General features: G+C 46.7%; 1 protein-coding gene across 1 annotated transcript in view; it reads left to right on the top strand.

Moving 5' to 3' along the window:
- Positions 1–16,222, top strand: part of si:dkey-49n23.1 (semaphorin-3D) — a 31,065-nt gene extending 14,843 nt beyond the window's left edge. The window contains exons 3-18 of the mRNA XM_062456857.1: positions 7,049–7,212; positions 7,374–7,436; positions 7,741–7,860; positions 8,191–8,278; positions 8,393–8,521; positions 8,649–8,791; positions 8,914–9,028; positions 9,245–9,314; positions 9,784–9,928; positions 10,719–10,941; positions 11,564–11,652; positions 13,011–13,052; positions 13,194–13,351; positions 13,831–13,895; positions 14,164–14,297; positions 14,488–16,222. Of these exons, the coding sequence (XP_062312841.1) occupies positions 7,049–7,212; positions 7,374–7,436; positions 7,741–7,860; positions 8,191–8,278; positions 8,393–8,521; positions 8,649–8,791; positions 8,914–9,028; positions 9,245–9,314; positions 9,784–9,928; positions 10,719–10,941; positions 11,564–11,652; positions 13,011–13,052; positions 13,194–13,351; positions 13,831–13,895; positions 14,164–14,297; positions 14,488–14,934 (2,195 nt within the window). The 3' untranslated portion in view covers positions 14,935–16,222. The remainder of the gene's footprint in view (positions 1–7,048; positions 7,213–7,373; positions 7,437–7,740; positions 7,861–8,190; positions 8,279–8,392; positions 8,522–8,648; positions 8,792–8,913; positions 9,029–9,244; positions 9,315–9,783; positions 9,929–10,718; positions 10,942–11,563; positions 11,653–13,010; positions 13,053–13,193; positions 13,352–13,830; positions 13,896–14,163; positions 14,298–14,487) is intronic.
- Positions 16,223–18,618: the final 2,396 nt, after the last annotated feature.

Raw genomic sequence — 18,618 nt, 5'->3', positions numbered from 1 at the left:
GAGACTCCACATGCTCTGGGTATCAGAAGGAACTGGTTATACTGTTGCACTTCTGTTTGACTCTTGACCGTTTCTGTGAGTTCTCTCAAGTGTGGGAGATCAGAAGTGTCTGGAATGTGACCCGTGTCAGGGGACGGCGTCTGTCGAGGGGGTGTGGTCTGTACCCTGCGGTGTCATGCAGTGACCTCTGGCTGGGTGACCTGGGTGTCTCTGTGGTAACGAGGTGGGGAGGACAGGAGTGAGGGGATGACACAGAGAGAGAGAGTCTTGGTAGGGGTTAATGAAGCCGTCAGGCCGGGATGGAAGACAGAACTGGAAGGCCGTGGGGAAGAATGCTGTTAATTAGGCCTGGGTGTCCTGGGGTTGATGCTGGTGTGTGTGTATGTGTTTGTTCGGGGATGAATGTGCCTGTGTGCGTGTGCGTGTGCCTGCGTGTGTGTTTGCCTGTGTGTGCATTCCTCCCGACGGCTTCAGCAGTGTAGCTGTTGCTAACAGTGATCAATGATAGACGATAGAAGCCCTTTCACTGTCCAGCAGATAAGGGCTGATGTGTAAGTGATAGTGTATCTGTAAGGTCTGGCTGCTGCTGGCTTACAGAGAGGATCTGGGTCTACTCAGCACACGGAGGTCAGGAGGCCTGGGCTCTCTCTCTAGGGCCTTGTACTACCACGGTCAGGGGTGTGGGGTGGAGGTGGGGAGCAGATAACTGGGGAGTTGTGTGCATGTGTGTGTGATGGTGTGAGGTGATGGGCGTTTCAGCACCATTACCAGTGCACTCAAGCAATTAACCACGCACACTCATTCTCTAACACAAACATACACTCTCTGCCTGTCCGCGTCTGTCGCTGTCTCCCTCGCTCTCGCTCTGTCGCTCTCCCTCTCTCGGGGTTGAAGTGCTACAGTGTTTAGTAAACAGTGAAGGTGAAGCAGCTCAAGTCTGTCAGAGTAAGTAAAGCAGAACAGCGGGTCATTTCAGCCCCAGCATTCATCTCTGGGGGATCTCAGCCCCTTCACACATGGATATCTTGAAACACCAGTCTGACATTGGGAGAGCTGGTGTGTGTGCAGTACAGTTGTGTAAAGTGTGTGTGTGTGCAGTACAGCACAGTTGTGTACAGTGTGTGTGTGATAGATGGGGGATGAGCAGTAGCAGGACTGAGACTCGAGAGGAAACTGAGGATTAGGAACACGACAAAAGGAAAGATTTGAAGAATGTCATAATTAACTTGACATATCAGCCATCTCAAGGACTCAAGGACTCACTTTTCTCTCTCTCTCTCTCTCTCTCTCTCTCTCTCAGTTCAGTTCAGTTCAAAGGGCTTTATTGGCATGAAAACAACAATTGTTCATATTGCCAAAGCAACGGTAGAATTACAGAAATATTAATCAATGTAAATCATGGCCTTATATATACTTATATTTCACACTCTCTCTCTCTCTCTCTCTCTCTCTCTCTCTCTCTCTCTCTCTCTCTCTCTCTCTCTCTCTCTCTCTCGCTCACACACACACACACTTAATGTTGCTACATTATAAGCCACTGTGATTGGCTCTTGTTGATTTGTGTTATCTGTTAACTAGGCATGACTGTCCAGGGAGGGTCCTTAAAGTTTCAGGCACAGCCTGAACATGTTCAAGAATTCTTGAATTTGTGTAGCCACTGTATTAGACAGTCTGTCTTGCCATGTCCAGCACTTTGATCTCAATTCAAAACTTTGAAGCTTGATGTTTGTCTGTAAGCCAGGTATTCATGTGATGGGAAATCACAGAAGAATGGAAGTCTGAGAGCTCTACCAATCAGATGGGCACCATGTTCAGCAGCTCCCTGGGAACCAATCAGAGCTGGGATCTTGTGTGTCGATAAGTATCGTGGTGCTCGACTGCCAAGCAGCTATTGTTTTAGAGAAGATAAACATTATAATACCATTGTGTCTTAGATATTGGCAGTCAACAACAGAGCTCCACAAACACATGTAAACACTTTGTATCAAGTAGTGCCTTTGTAGTCAGCGTAGCGTGTGTGTTTGAATGTGCGTGTGTGCGTGCAAAGTGAGAGGACCGAGAGGACCATCTGTGAATATCCTCTGTACAGGGGCGTTCTCATAAACCTTGACTTTGGGGCTTTAGTCAAAGCTATAGTGGTCGTTTATATTAAACTTGTCTATCCGGCCTTTTATCATCGAGAAAAAAGACAAATTTTCACAAGTTGGAACGGCATCAAAGGCTATTGAAGCCTATCAAAGCCTATTAAAGTCACCTTTTAATTTATTTTCAAATCTCCTGAGGTTATAAGTACAGAAGGTCTGAAGGATTCCACTCTGACAGAAGGGAGCGATGGCAGAGATTCAAGCTAAACAGTGAGGAGATTAGTGGGGCAGTCTGTAGACAAGAGGGGGACGTCGTCTTCTTGCAGAAGGGGCCGGGGGTCATGTACTGGCCTTCAAGGAGATGTCATCACTCTGTTTTCTTTGCTGCTCTGTCTCTCTCTGTCTCTGACTGTCGCTCTCCCTCTCGTTCCTTCTCTCTCTCTCTCTCTCTCTCTCTCTCTCTCTCTCTCTCTCTCTCTCTCTCTCTCTCTCTCTCTCTCTCTCTCTCTCTCTCTCTCTCTCTCTCTCCCTCCCTCTCGTTCCCTCTCTCTCTCTCTCGTTCCTTCTCTCTCTCTCTCTTTCCCTCCCTCTATCTAGCTCTCTCTCCCTCTCGTTCCTTGTCTCTCTCTCTCTCTCTCTCTCTCTCTCTCTCTCTCTCTCTCTCTCTCTCTCTCTCTCTCTCTCTCTCTCTCTCTCTCTCTCTCTCTCTCTCTCTCTCTCTCTTTCTCTCTCCCTCCCTGTCTCTGTGCCTGTCTGTTTCTTATACCACCTCAGTCTTTTAGGTATGCAGGGTTTACAGCTCGTCCAGGTGTGGACATTGTCATTGTCATTTATTTAGCAGAAGGAGGAGCACCCTTTTTGGGAAACGAGTGTTTCAGTCCCTCGTACAGCAGCCTTCACAGTGCGCAGATCTCTTTGTGTGTCTCCCTCTGTCACACACTATTGACTACCTTTTGGAACTGACATGCTGAATGAGGCTGCGTGCTTCAAGCTGTGTGGTCCTGTCCTCTTGATTAACGTTTGCACGGCAACATGCAGTAATGAAGGCCAGACTGATTTTATGCAGTGCAGAACCCATTAAATTTCAGCAAGTCTTTCACTCTTTAATTTGAACCGGAGCATAGAGAAAGAGAGAGGATGGGAAGGGAGAGGATGAGAGGGTGAGAGAAGGAGAGAGAGAGAAAGAAACACAGAGAGAGAGAGAAAAGACACAAAGAGAGGCTGAGAGAGGCCGAAAGACAGACAGGGATCTGTTTGTCTATCCTCTGTCCTTTTGTCTCTCTTGTCTCCTCTTAGCATGACTGTAGAAGCTGGGGGAGAGGAGATGGGAAGTGTATGCCTGAGACTTGTCTTCACTTCAAAGGGCCGTTTGGGCAGTTTCAGCAGACAGGGGGGCTGGGGTTGAGGGTACAGAACAGGGCCAGACCTGTTGAGCTGTCAGGTGTCATCCAGGAGCTTGTTAGTTAGGTACAATCTGGACTTAGATAGAAGAACTGAATACTGGTAGTACTGAGGTGGTTTTAATTTACTCTATTAGATTGCATTAGAGAACCACTCTGTTGAAAATCCCAGTCTGGATAATAGGATTGAATCTCACTGGGTTAATCAAAATCAAAAAAAGAGAAGCAGTCAGAAAGGCTGACAGACAGACGGATAGAGACGGTAGTAACCTGAGTAGCTTGGAACGAAAACCGTTTTCCACCGCAGAACACAGAACCTTAGATCTCAACCACACAGAACACCACTGGAAAACAAACTGACATCAGCCATAGACCCACCCTGTCAGTGAGATAAACAGAAAGGAGATACCCAGGCTACCTGACTTCACTAAGAAAACAAACAGCAGCGTTTGGTTAAAGAGCTGAAGGGGAAATATGTGTCATTCCGTTCTCTCTCATTTTTTCTCTCTCTTCTCCTCTCTGTTTACACCAGGGCAACATCTTACTTCTGGTAAAGCAGACAGGAGTATCTATTTCATGCAGCTCAATGATCAAAGGCATGAAACAGTTGGTTAGTTATTTACCCAACCTTGTGAAGGTCTGGGTGCATGGTGGATGTCTTGAAATCTAGCACTAGTCTATGGTGATCAGTTGGATGCATTAAGATAAACACGGCCTTCTGTGCTGTACAGTACATAACCATTAACAAAACGGTTGGTTTCAGTACTGTTCAAAAGTACCTTGATTCTTTCCAATCATTACGACTGTTCTGGAAGAATCTTAGCGTGAGGTTTGATAATCCACAACCCCTATCCTGGACAGTCCATGTAAACTCCTCATACACTACTGGGTACATAGAACATTTACTGTGTTTGGTTTCTATCATCTCATGGCAGCTATACCACTGTAGACCAACCATGAACACTTTAAGATGTATCCCCCCAAGGCCTCTCTGACTGTTAGCGTATGGTTTGGCAATCTGGCAATCCTTCATTGACAAGTGTGTCTGGTATTATCCAGCGGACCCAAAGCCTTGGCTCCTATGCTACCTGTTCTTGCATGAAGCAAAAGGCACATTTCTGTTCTCCATTGTGCATATAACTTTGGATACATTACCATGGTGTTCTATCATTGAACTCACAAGTTGTCCTTTTTTTAAGATGTCAGAAGTCCTTCGAATGCGCGAGTTGAAGCATCTTGGACTTGAACCGTGAGCCTGTTAGTGTGATGAAAGCCTGCTCTGTTACTGTAGGAGGAGCGGGGGCTGTCGGACGTAAGAAAGTCAGGCTGCCTGGCGTTTCCACATCATTGTTATTCCAGATGTTTTGATGGCATGCGAAACGTCTTACATCTGAAAGACAACAAGTTACAGATCAAACCTCCCCACCTCTTCTGCCCGTTCATTCCTGAAGCATGTGTGTGTGCACGTCACAACCATTTGTAATAAATGTGGTAGCAGACTTGGCTTGAAGAGTTCTTCAAACCACTTGTTTATCGATCGTCAGTTCAGTTCAGTTCAGTCACATCTGGCCACCACCCATTTTTCATCATCTTAAAAGTATTCCTCACAGGTGTTGGGCACACACCCAATACTTTCCTGCATTTAATTGATTGTACCTTGCCGTGAGACCTTAAACAAATGTTTGTCATTATCACGTCACAGACACAGCTCGCCATACACCAGCACTTATTCAACAGTTTCTCAGGGAAACTAATCCAAACAATGGACTGTCACAGAGATCTGGAATTTGTTAGATTGGAGTTCAGATTTCAGATCGGCGGTACTCCACAAAGCCCTGTGTGTGCGCGCGCGTGTATGGGCATTTGCGTATCTGCGTAAAGGGTTCCTGGGGGGCCAAGGTCAGTCCAGGAGGCTTAATCAAACAGTGCTTCTCTGTAGAGCCAGAACTAATTAGGTTGTCTTGACCAGGTGACCTCTGAACTCTGAAACCAGGGTGCAGAAAACTGTGGCTGTGGGCTGTAACTAACCCAATCAAAAGATCTCGCTCAAGGGCATTGGCCAATCAAGGCAATCAGACCAGATGTAAAGGAAAAGGACAATTTAGACTCACTGCATTATGTCCATTCTGATTTATGTGCAGGTCAATCAACTGTCAAGAGAAATAAAGCTTGGATGGACAACAGGAAACTTCATGTAGTGAAGTAAGGACTTATGAAATTAGTATTAGTTTCAAGTTGAGGTATCCTCCCATGAGTTATGGTGTATATGACTATAAATCTCAACTTGAAAATGTCACGCGCATCGCCACACATCCAACTACTCTGTCCGGATTCTCCAGAATGATGCCAGGTAGAAGAGATCCAGAAATATCCACAGATAACTTGTATCTCATGCATTGCCCAATCTGGTCTGTGTTACTGCCCATTAGTTACGACCTGTGAACATGATGTGTACTGTCCTCCACTCCTGGGTTTTATGTGCTGGGAAGATGTTAACCTGTATAACACCATCCACTATTATACCATCAGGCTCTTAGTCGTTCCGCTGAGCTGCCAAGATCAGGACAGTCTGATCTCTGATATATGGGAGAAAACAGATAACAGATATATATATAATAGTAATAGTGTGTGTGCAAGTGTGTGTGTTCAGGACATGGGAATTGGGTTGGGTTTGACACACAAGTGATTTTGTCAATTTTAAAAGCATTACAAGTACCATGGCCTCGAGTATATGCTCTGTTATTGTTACTTGGAATATGTACAGTAACAGCATGTAATCAGGAAATACTACTTTTCAGCATAATTTCAGAGCCATATTAATGTCGGAGATGCAGCTATTGATATAACTATGATTTCATGGTTAGGTAATTGAAACCAGATCTGTGAAGTGAACATGTGTAGATATACTGATATAATCAGTGGGATAATATACATGGAAAGGATTAGCTGGTGACACATGGGTTAAATCCAGGCTCAGTTCAATCTGCTTATCTGAGCTCTTGAAATGTACAAAATGTAAAAATAGCAGCAAGCACAATGGCGGATTCCTCCTCAAAATGGCAAAATATAGTAACATTTACATATTAGTGGCTTACAGTCGCTAAACAGATAATCTGAGTCTCATGAGATAAATACATACTACAGATGAATCATTGCTATGTTTGGCAACCAGAGGATTGACCAGAAGACCAGAAACCAGTATGTCTGTCAGAATCCCAAAAAATAAAAAAAGACGGATGGGGGTGTATTTGAACCTCTGACCTTGCATTTATCAGCTCAACGTCTTACCAAAACATTCGTCAAGAAGGCTGAAAATTCTTGTCCAGGTACAAGATCAAACAAATGGCCTGTGTCCAGAAGGCTGACATTTTGTCCAGATATAATATCAAATGAATGGCCAGTGTCCAGCAGGCTGACAATGTGTCCAGATATACAGCTCTGGAAAGAATTAAGAGTCCAACGCACCTTTTTCTTTCCTTTCCAAATTCCTCCGATAACATTATGATGTTATCAGAGGAATCCTAATAAGCAGTACACCCCCCCCCCTCCCCCTCTCTGTTTCAGAGCTGCGTCGTGAGAGGAACAGTTCAGCGCTGTTCTGGGATGGGGGTGTGAGCGGGGGCTACCAAGCCCTGCTGCTGGATGAGGATCGTGGTACACTGCTGCTGGGAGGGCGGGACCACATCTACCTGCTCCAATCAGACAACCTGGAGAAGCCCACACGCACGGTACACTGCTATCCATTCGCAAATACACAGATACACCACACATTACCATCACTTAACATTGATGTGGTTCGCCATATGCTAACCTATGCTATGCTAACCTTTCTCCTTTCTCCCTTTTTTCTCTCTGGCTCTGGCTCTTTCTATGCTCTTTTTTCCTCCAGATCTATTGGCCAGCTGCTAGGGAGCACGTGGAGCACTGCAGACTGGCAGGGAAGAACCTATTGGTAAGCAACAAGTCAGAGCCAGGACAAACAAACAGGACGTCTCCCACACAGCTGAGGTGGTCACTAAAGTACATTCCCTGGCTCAGACAGAGACAGTGTCCTTGTTTCTATGTAGCCTTGTTTGGACATGCTCTTGGTTTAGGAGACCCTGGGGTAAATTGGTATGATCGGGATATAATTCCCTTTGTAAAAGCAGGACTATCACTATCTCAGTCAAAAGACAGATGCAGTAGTAGGTAACCGATTGGGCCCTCGGTTGATCCTCTTGTTTTCAATTCTTTGTCTAATTGACCTGTGTTTTCAGACGGACTGTGCCAACTACGTGCGCCTGTTGCAGCCCTTTAACAAGACTCATGTGTACGCCTGTGGGACCGGTGCCTACCACCCACAATGCACCTTCATCCATCTGGGGCACAACACGGAGGTGAGGAGCCAGCCCCGATGAGCAGACGGGCTGAGGCCTAAGCTCTCCCTGTAGGGGGTTAGAACGAGTGAGCGAGGGTTTGAGCCATGGGGCTGGGATTAAGATGGAGGATTCGACTCCTTTCGTCTCGCTGTCGTCTGTCTCTTTGTGCGCTTTGATGGATCCACAGGAGGCAGCACAAGAACAGAAGACATATCCTGGAGCTTTATATGTAACCTAATGAAAACCAAGCCATAGCAAATCCAATTAGATGAACTCATTCCAGCTGTTGCGGAGATCTAAATCCCTAATCCCTCTATTGTCACCCCTGTTTTCATCCCTCTCTTCCAGGAGTTCCACCTCCTGGCCCATGCAGTAGAGTCAGGGAGGGGCAAGTGTCCCTTCAGCCCCAGAGAGCCCTCCACTGCCCACCTCACAGGTCAGTCTCCCCACACAGGGTAGTTCCAAATAATACAAATACAACACATACCTGTATCTGTGTTGTATAGCGCAACTTGGTTTGTGTTTCTGAGGCCCCTGTCCTTCCTGCCAGATGGAGATCTGTATGCAGGCACGTCGGTGGACTTCATGGGTACCAACGCCGCTATCTTCCGCACATCTGTCCAGGGCAACAACCAGCACTACCTGCGGACGGAGGCCTATCAGGACCACTGGCTCAACGGTGAGGCACACAGGAAACGTGGCTACATGAGCTCATCGCAGCACATTCAGTACCTTGGTGTGAATACTGAAATGATTGGAGTTTCAGTGGCGGTCATAGACTCAGTGTGAATGCTGCTTGTCTCCAGAACCAGAGTTTGTGGGCTCCTTTTCCATCCCGGACACCCACAGCGCAGACGATGACAAGGTTTACTTCTTCTTCAAGGAGACAGCTGTGGAGTCTGGGCAGTGGGACAAGCGTGTTTACAGCCGAGTGGCTCGGGTTTGCAAGGTGAACCACCTTGTGTATTGTCCACCGACAGCATCTAAATACACTCTGCCATACACTGTCAATTCCCAATGAAATATTTGAAGATTCAAACAATGATAACTGGTGTTCTTGTGGCTGAACAGAATGATGTGGGTGGTAAGAGGAGCCTGATAAACCGCTGGAGCACCTTCCTGAAGGCCCGTCTGGTCTGCTCTGTCCCCGGGCCTGGAGGACTGGACTCACAGTTCAACGAGCTTGGTAACCACTCTGTCCTGCTACACATCTCTCACATCACGCTGGGAGTGGTTCCGATTTTGCTCTGTCAGAAGGTGGTTTCAGATCATGTAATGGAGCAATATAACTGTGAATCTCCTTGTTTTTGTCGTAATACTTTTGAATGATTTGCTTCTTTCTAGAACCTCAAATAATTATTTGTAAAGTTTCTGATATGGTTTTGCTTCTGTGTCTTTCCAGAGGACATATTTGTTCTGGAGACTAAGGACCCGCAGAATCCAATCATCTATGGTGTTTTCTCCACATCCAGGTACAGTAAATTTAAATTATGAAGTGTTGACCAGGAGGAAAGCTGATGATTGGTAATGATTAAAAACCTACAAATAGGAAAAAACAAAACAAATGGTGACACTTTTATGTGCAAATGTATAGCTCATGACATGCCAGACACACCCTGAAAGACAACAGAATCTTGAAAGGATGTTCCCCTCTTCCTAAGAAAAACAATTCAGTAAAGGACATGCACACTCCCGCCCAAAACTCAAGAGACCTTGTGGTTATACAGGGGTCAAAGTTGAGAAGGCTTGGGTGGTTATATTATTGTAACAAGGACACTGAAAAAGGCTCACTTCCTGTCGTTCTTTCTCCTCTTTCTTGCCCCTCCTCCCCCTTCCACTCTCCCCTCTGTCTTCCCTTTCACCCCCATTCACTTCCTTTCACCTCCGTCTATCCCTCATCCCTCTCCTCACCTCTCCTGTCCCCTCCTCCTCCACCCCTAGCTCTGTATTTAGGGGCTCGGCTGTCTGTGTTTACTCCATGGCTTCCATCAGAGCAGCTTTTAATGGCCCCTTCGCCCACAAGGAGGGCCCTGACTACCGCTGGGTGGAGTACAAGGGGAGGATCCCCTATCCACGACCTGGAACAGTACGTACTGCATCAACCTGTCAGGATGAGTGTTGAGCCAATGAGATGGCCAGAGAGAAGGTCGGATAGTTCCGTGGAAAAAGACACAGACGGAAAGAGAGAGATTGAGTGGTTAAGAAAGACACATTGCAAGCCAGTATAATTGGGCTGCAAAAAAAGTAATGAAAATAAAAGTCGTAAAAATATCCCACAGGTAGTCATACAGAGAAAACGGACGGACGGACGGATGGATGGATGGATGGGCGGGCGGGCGGGCAGGCTGGCAGGCTGGAAGACAAGCAGCTCTGTGTGTGTTGATTAAAGCAAGCTGATAAAGCTGGTTGAATGTTGCCACTGGTATTTCTGAACGCATACAGGCTCTTGAGATCTCCCGGGACGTTTTCAAACGTCAGTGAGAACCTGTGCTTCAGTGCTGTGTGTGTGCGCAGTGTTATTGTAGAGCCTCGGCAGGGGAATACTGCAGGCCGCCGAGTGGTCTCAGTGATGTGGTTGATTACAGCTGGGGTCAGACACGTCAGGGTTGAGGTACAATTAAGATGAAAACAAAACCATTTTCACATGGCTGCTGTGGTTTTAACCCCCGATCAGAGTCACTGCAAACACACCCTCTAATGGCTGCCACATTTTAGAGGAAACGTACTCGGAAATGGCGGCCGTAAGGGTCTCAATAAACAATCGCGCTCTTTTTTTTCGTGGCTCTTTGTCGATCTATAGGGAATTAAATCAGACATAATTGAGGATTACCTACAATAAACATTCACAATGGGTCCTTGTCCCCCTCTCCCCCCAGTGTCCCAGTGAGACATATGACCCGCTCCACAAGTCCACGCGGGACTTCCCTGATGACGTGGTCAGCTTCGTGCGGGGCCACCAGCTGATGTGGGAGGCCATCCTTCCCATGGGCCGCCGGCCTGCCTTCACCAGAGTCAACCAGGCCCACACCCTGAGGAGGGTGGTGGTGGACAGGGTGGAGGCCGAGGACGGACAATACGATGTACTCCACCTCGGCACGGGTCAGTAGGACAGAACCGGGGTGTGGAGTGGAAGAGGTGGTTTGGGGGGGATTATGCTCATGTTCAAAGTTCATTTTTCTTTTAAACTCTCCCTCATCTTGGAGAGGGAGGTGATGAAAGCCATTTCGGGAAGTTGCTTTTGAAATCCAAGTCCAAGTTCCAGGGAGGTAACGGAACGCTGACCAACCAAATCCCTAGAATATGCACACACATAAGGGTTCCCACGGCAACCTCCCTTACCAGCTGCCTGAGACTATCGTGACATTAGGAAATCTTCAAGTCTTATTGACTCAATGTGTGAGTGTGTGTGTTTGTCTGAACTCTGGCCTTTCTGAGTGAATCATTTAAAGACAGAAATTCAGCTCCAGGCAAACAGACATGCCTGGGCTGTGTGTTGACGACACATCCCAGTCAGAAGTGCTGGGTCTGGGGTCAAGGGACCTGATTGTGAGGGCAACACAGAGGGTAGCAGCTGGTACCTCCACCATGCAGGGTGACACATAAATCCTGGTCATATCTACCCTTACACCGGACCTATTGATGGTTGGTTACCAGGATACCTCCACAGAATGTCTTCAACAAACCACCTTCACTTTTACAATGTTGCTGTTGTCTCTTCCAGATGACGGCAAGGTGCTGAAGGTGGTGTCTATACCTAAAGAGGACTTGGGAACAGACGAGATCATCCTCGAGGAACTCACAGTGTTCCAGGTGAGAAGCAGGACCGGATTAGTCACAGCTTGCCATTCCCAGACTATGGCTTACCAGTCTCCAGGACAAATAAGGTAGAATGGTTGAGCTACAGGACGAGACTTCTGAAGACGAGCATTCCTCCCAGTGTGTCTGAGTACCATCTGTTGACCCACAGGCATGTGTCCCTCTGTCTGAGGCATCCGCTGTTGTTTCCACGACAGCATTGCTTTACAAAAATAGCCACGTGGAAGAAGAAAAAGAGATAGGGCACATATTTCCCAGGGCTCTCTCAATCCTGTAAGCCAACAGCCTCGGACAAGAGCAAGAGGAAGAGTGTGGAATGGCAACAAACAGGAGATCAGTTGGGCTTCATCCATTTGTTTATGTTTGGAATTGAAAGCGGAACTAACCCATTTTCGACCGTCCCTTGAAACAACGTGAAGATCAGTATCAGTGCGCCGGGCTTCTCTACATGTGTCAGCCTAACTCCATGCACAGCGTAGCTGCATTCTCACTTCCTAGCTACAGTGAAGCGTAGTAGATTGATAAAACTGATGAAATCTTACCAGGGAATATTTTGTACAATAGGCGTAGTCATAGGAGTTGCCGGGGTCACACAGTGTTAATGCAGTATCAGAGCTCCCTTTTCTACTCCAGATCTCTAGAAAGTGTATATCTTCATCGTGGGAGAGAGAGAGAGCCTGGGGAGTCCTTGGCAGGCTCTTGGCCGGGGTTAATACCCAGATATGAAAGTAGTAATGTGTTTCCCTGCAGGGAGACGCAGAGGTCAAGCTGCAGTGACAGCACCCTCTCTGGGAGGGTGAGGGACTGAGAGAGAAGAGGCAAGCATAGATAGAGGCTCTGTACGCTTGGAGGGAAGAGAGAGAGAGAGAGAGAGAGAGAGAGAGAGAGAGAGAGAGAGAGAGAGAGAGAGAGAGAGAGAGAGAGAGAGAGAGAGAGAGAGAGAGAGAGAGAGAGAGAGAGCAGAGGCAGGCTAGCAGGGAGCTGTCAGTAAAAGCCACAGGAAGGCCAGCAGTAGGCTGTGGCCCTTGGCAGGGCTCCAGAGGATAGTGTAGCTGGGCTGTGAGGAGACATATGATAGCGGGCTAATTGTCCGCAGCCGCCTAAGAGCCCTGTTGAATAGAACCAGTCATTTAGAGTGGTCAGGGGCCATTGGCTCACAATGTCATAGTGCTGAAATGACTCAGTGAGCTGGAAAATGGCGTAACTCTCTCCTTTGGAGAGGCCTTTGGTTTCTCTTCACCAAAGCATGCCTACCTACAATGCCCACCTCATCTCCTATAGTCCATATTGTTTAGAATGCTCTTTGTGGCGTTCTGTCCATTAACTCGATTGATACTGTTCTTCTCCTACAGAGCCCTACCCCCATCCTAAGTATGAAGCTGTCTACCAAGCGGGTAAGTTTACATGCCCAACTGGCCACTACCTATGGGTGGTCTTCATCGGGTTAAACAGGTCACAAAGCAGTTAAGACTTTACCTCTACTGTAGGTATATGGGCTGTGTAGATGATCTGTTCTATGGCATGTGTGTCTGCAGCAACAGTTGTATGTGAGTGGCGATGGTGGGGTGGTTCAATTGGCCTTGCAGCGATGTGAGCTGTATGGAAGGGACTGTGCTGACTGCTGTCTGGCCAGAGACCCCTACTGTGCCTGGGATGGGCAAACCTGCAGCAGATACTTCCACACAAACAAACGGTAGTTCCACCAAGTACTCTATACCGCAAACTGCATTTGGTTTCATCCCTGTAATACAATGCCGTTGTCTTATGCTGTTGAGTTTTGAAGGACTTTTTTCCAACTTAAATTTAACGCATGCAGTACGGTTTTTGTTCTGACAAAATCTTTAGGTCTTAGGGATCACTGTTTCCATTATCAGAAGCTTTAATCCGTATCCTCCCTTTAATAGCGTTCGTGTCACAAAGTGCTTAACCGTAACTCACCACTAAACCCCCTGAAGAGCCAGTGATATAGCACAGAGGCCTAGGAACTAGGGATGCTCTGCAGTATGCAGACAAGACACCATGCCTGAGGAAAAACAGTCGTTATCAAGTCGAGTTAGCTACAGGATTTATCTAAGGCCGACCCAAGATTATACTGACGAGTGCTTTAAGGCTATCGGATAGTTATGACCGCAGTGAGATTTTGAACCCTGCACTCTCTCTGGTGTCTCTCAGACGCGCTCGCAGACAGGATGTCAAGTACGGGGACCCGTGGAGCCAATGCCATGACTTAGGAGATGGTCAGTATTACTGCACTGTTCTGTACTTACAGCCTGTTCAGATGTGCTTCTGTCAGCGACTGGCTCTGAACAGTCCCTGGAAGTGACTTAGCACTCCATATAACTTATCTCTGACGTCGGAGAGCCCTATCAGTCCCTTGTAAGTCTCGAAGTTTTTACAAACTCGGTTTACACCTCCAGTGTCAAGTGAGAAACGTGAGGGATTTTATTTCTGTTGGTGAAAGCGCTCTCTGGTGGCCAAACTTGAACCCTACACCTTTCTCTGTAGGTTCCGAGTCTGTGGAGGTGAAGGTGATCTACGGGGTGGAGAGTAACTCCACCTTCCTGGAGTGTGTGGCCCACTCTCAGCAGACCTCCGTCAGGTGGACGGTGCAGCAGCCCCAGGCTCACACCAGCAAAGAGGTAAAAGAGGAACAACCTCCAAAAAACATCCCATATTAATGGACGAGCACAGAATGATTGACACTTGGCTAGGTTTGTATCGTGGGGAGGACTGCTTTAGTGTGCAATAAAAGGTGTGTCTAGGTGTGTGTGTTGTGGATGAGATGGTTTCTGTAATAAAGACTCTGTCTCTCCCCTCCTTGTGTCCCAGCTGCTTCAGAGTGAGGAGCGGCTGGTGCGTCTGAAGCGAGGCCTGTTAGTCCAGGGGCTAGAGCTGGAGGATGCTGGCCTGTACACCTGCGTGGGCCAGGAGCACTCCTACTCCAAGGTGTTGGCTCGATACAGTCTCCAGGTCATCCCCAGACACCACCTGACCAGCCCAGGCCCAGGGAGGGGCCCCGGAAGAGCTCTGGCAGACAGGCACTCCGAGGGACTCCGTTCCCAACTCCTTCAGAGGAACTACAAGGAGCTGCAGCTGGAGGGCACCGCTGGGCTGAGCGTGGACGAGTACTGCGAGCAGCTGTGGTACAGGGAGAAGCGGAGACAGCAGAAGCTCCGCACGCTCAAGTGGAAGCAGTCGGTGGAGAGCCGCAAGGCCCGTGTACGAAGACACAACCCTCCCCATGACAACCCTCCCTATGACAACCCATCTCAGTGATGCCTGAGAGGGGAGGGGAGGGCAGAGAGACTTTGGGGAGGATGGTTATGTAGTCTTCAGTGCTAAGGAGTTAAGGGACAGAGACTTTGGGATACAAACTATATAAACGGGATTGTATAGCCTTCAGTTCTAGGACGAGTGGTTTAGGAAACTTTCTGTTGAAGAAAGGGGGTATGTATATTAGTGGTAGTTGGCTATGCACATGGAAAGGACCTTCAACAGATATGAAAAAAAATATTGATAATATCAATTATGTAATGACTTTTCATGTTACCCAATAGAGATCTATTTTTGATAGACCTTTCTCAATTCATTTCTTAAACATAAGCTCTCGCGTGTGAAGGGGACAGTGGGGTTGTTCCGGTCTGAACTACATCCCCCGGGTGGCAGTGGACTACAGGGCTCATACAGGATGTGTTGCACCACCGTTATACAACCAAGGATGTCCCTGAAATATTGTGCTTCCTTCTTGGCACAAAAACATGTCTTAAGAGTTTTTCTCCCATGTGACAAAAAACATGTCTAAGATTCGCAGCTCATGTTTGCATTTGTCATCACCACCATCACACTTCTGCTTCATCTAGCCATCAGGCTCACAAAGTATGTGTCGAGGGAGACCCTGTAATAAATAATGTTGAAATCATCCCGCAAATAACTTCTTGTGAGACAATTTGAGACGCCCAATTCTTTGTGAACCTCAGTCAAGATCCATAAACATTTACAAAATGTGATCTTTACCATCTTCAAACAGGTTTTCATTCCATATTAGAGATATGTTTGATGATCTGTTGCTTAACAGTTTGATTAAATTCAGGTCATTGTTTGTACTGAGGTGATCACCCAAATCTGTTATGAAAGGCAAGTAATGTAACTAATCTAGCAGCACCATCTAGTGTTACTTTCAGTGCACAGCAGTATTTTTTTTACTACACTTATGTATCCCATTCAGTAGGTTGAATTAACCTATTTATGCTTAATCGTAGTTCACTATAAAATACATAATGTTAGAATGTCTTGACTGATATTCAGTGAAATGGACTGGACCATCAAACAGTGTGAAACCTACTAATATTGATGATGCTGTCACAATGTGCATTAGTCCTGGTGCAAGATGTTGGAATCAATCAGTGCTCACATCATACCTTGGGCAATGATGGTGTTTTGAGATTTGAGGTTGGGATTTGCTTTACATATGTTTCTGAGGCTCACATCAACCAGGAGAAAATCTGAACTTCAGCATTCTTTATGAAACAATTTTGCCATTGAATAAAAGTAATGTTGACCAAAACACTAGTACATCATTATGAAGTTGTGACTTATGTGCCTTCATTTTTCTCAAGGTTCAAGGTCCAACATACCTGAGACAGCCTCCTTGAGCCTCTAGATGGAGACATTGTCACAGTTAAGGAAGGTAAAGTAGTTACAGTATCTATCAACCAAATAAAGTACCAGGCATATCCAACATATTTACTCAGCTGATAAAGCAACACTTCACATGAAATGTTTGGATGATGTAGGGAAGCCTTTTCACTATTTTGTGAGAATGACATAATGTCCCACCTTTAATGTGCATATGCCCGTGTCTGATGTAGTAGACACACACACACACACACATACCCCAACACACACACACACACACTTTGTTCTAGGCAGGAGCCTTGGCGCTGGACGGTGTCTCGGGAGGGCTCCATAGCAGATGGGGGGAAATGGAACTCCGTGGTAGCGGGTGAAGAGACATGACAGGCCGTCGGGTGCTAATGCACGAGAACATCTGGCCGATGCTCTCCCTGTCACTCCTCGCCCGCTGGCAGAGCTCTCTTGCCCCGGGCCACTGAGCTGCGGCTGGGCCACGGAGACACGACGCCAGCCACCAATACATTGGCAAACTTAGAAGTTGGAGTTACTAATCACCCCTTTATTGCTAAAGAGCGTCCAAATCAAACTCCCATGACGTTAGATTTATTGCCTGGATGGATACTGTGTAGTAGCCTACGGACAGGCGTTGGCTAAAATGTAAGTGTTTATGTTATGTTCAATCTCTCTGATTAGTTCGCGAAGCAGACGGAAAATAAGAACTATGAAAAGTAAAACCCATAGTGACCAATACTTTGACACTGATGAAACGCATTTTAAGTTGAAAAACTTGGATAAACCCACATATACCTTGTCACTTGCAATCTGCAGTTTGTTCCTTAGATGAGGATTTAAAAAAGGCTTGAACGTTTTGTATTGCCTATTAATCATGTAGTCCTCGACATCTTGCAACAGGAACTATGCAGCTGCCTAGTCCATGCACTTCTCAAAGCCAGTAGGGCCTATTACCACATTGTTAGTCAACTGGTAATATCTACACGTGTTTACGTTAATTGACAGAATAATCAACAATGACTAATCACAAATGATTACCGAGAGGAGGTTGCGGGACATTGGCATTGACTAAACTACCGTTAAAACAATTTATGCGCGCCAGGCTGGAGATGCACCGCACTGCGCTAATACAGTCGTAGTTTATTTTAGCTTGCCTCGCGCCTTAAAGGAAGAGAACCACTTCGGGTTTAATTACAGGCTTTAGCTAGAAGCAATTTCACCGTGATTGAGGAGAGGAAAAAAAGATCACCTCTTTATAGTCTCTAAAGTCTCTAAATTGCATCTTATTTGTACTACAACAAAAGACACGTTGACAATAGCGCCGCATGTTTCCTCCGAGTGCGTAGTGACCAATTACCAGCGTCCATATCTGGGTTGTATTAAATACGGTACCTAAGACTGACAAAGCCCTGATGGAAAAGTTTTGAAGTTTCCTTGCAAAGACTCCCCACGCATCTAGTGATGTTTAGATGTTCTTTTTTTAAACCGAATGTCAGGTCTTGGATGGATGTCTGAGCGGATTGGTGACGCATTTTCACTCTCTCTCTACATTTGATTGAATACAAGTAGCCGGGTTCCCACAGTCTCAGTGGGACGGCACATTTCAGATCGCCACAGGGGATGGGGTTTAGGACAGTGTGAGGTAGAAGGTGGAGTACATGAGTGAGGGTTTCTGGGAGGGGTCAACCAGTCTCATCTGCAAGAGGCCTATATCAGGGGCATGGGCTCTCCTCCTGTCCAATTATCATAATCACATGATCCCTTCACCTGGGAGGCCCACACAGAGCAGAGCCCCGGTAGAAGCTCATTCCAATCCCAAATCATTCTCTATTGTGTGAATAATAGCAGGCACCGAGAGATGGCAGGGGAGAGAGATGTCTGTGGTAATTGCCATGTGAGGATGAGTTTTGCGTCTCGCTGACCCCTCCCCTTCATAGGTGCACAGCAGCAGATACCTGTGCAATCAGACTACATACCGAGAGCCATTGTGTCATAATCACTCCCATTCACACGGCTCAGTTTTGCCTCTTCTCTCTCCTCCTCCTCTCATTGTCATTATCCTCTTCGCTCTATCCATCCATCTAACCGTCCCTCACTCCCACCGCTCCCCTTATGGAAGTTGAACTTGTGTTGTTCTTCTTTCTTCTTTACCTCTCATCAACTACTTTTCTCCTTGTCGGATCTGTCTCTCCATTGTGTTCCCCTACAGTCATTCTTTCATGTCATTCAGTGAGTCCCGGCTGGTGGAGGATTGTTACATCCATCCGGGTGATGAATAGAGATTGCAGTGGGTGAAGCTGAAGAGGAGTATGAATA

The sequence above is a fragment of the Osmerus eperlanus genome, chromosome 3 (genome assembly GCF_963692335.1).
Source record: "Osmerus eperlanus chromosome 3, fOsmEpe2.1, whole genome shotgun sequence".
In the NCBI taxonomy this organism is placed as follows: domain Eukaryota; kingdom Metazoa; phylum Chordata; class Actinopteri; order Osmeriformes; family Osmeridae; genus Osmerus; species Osmerus eperlanus.
The sequence above is the reverse complement of the archived record's forward strand: the minus strand, read 5'-3'. Positions and strand labels throughout refer to the sequence as shown.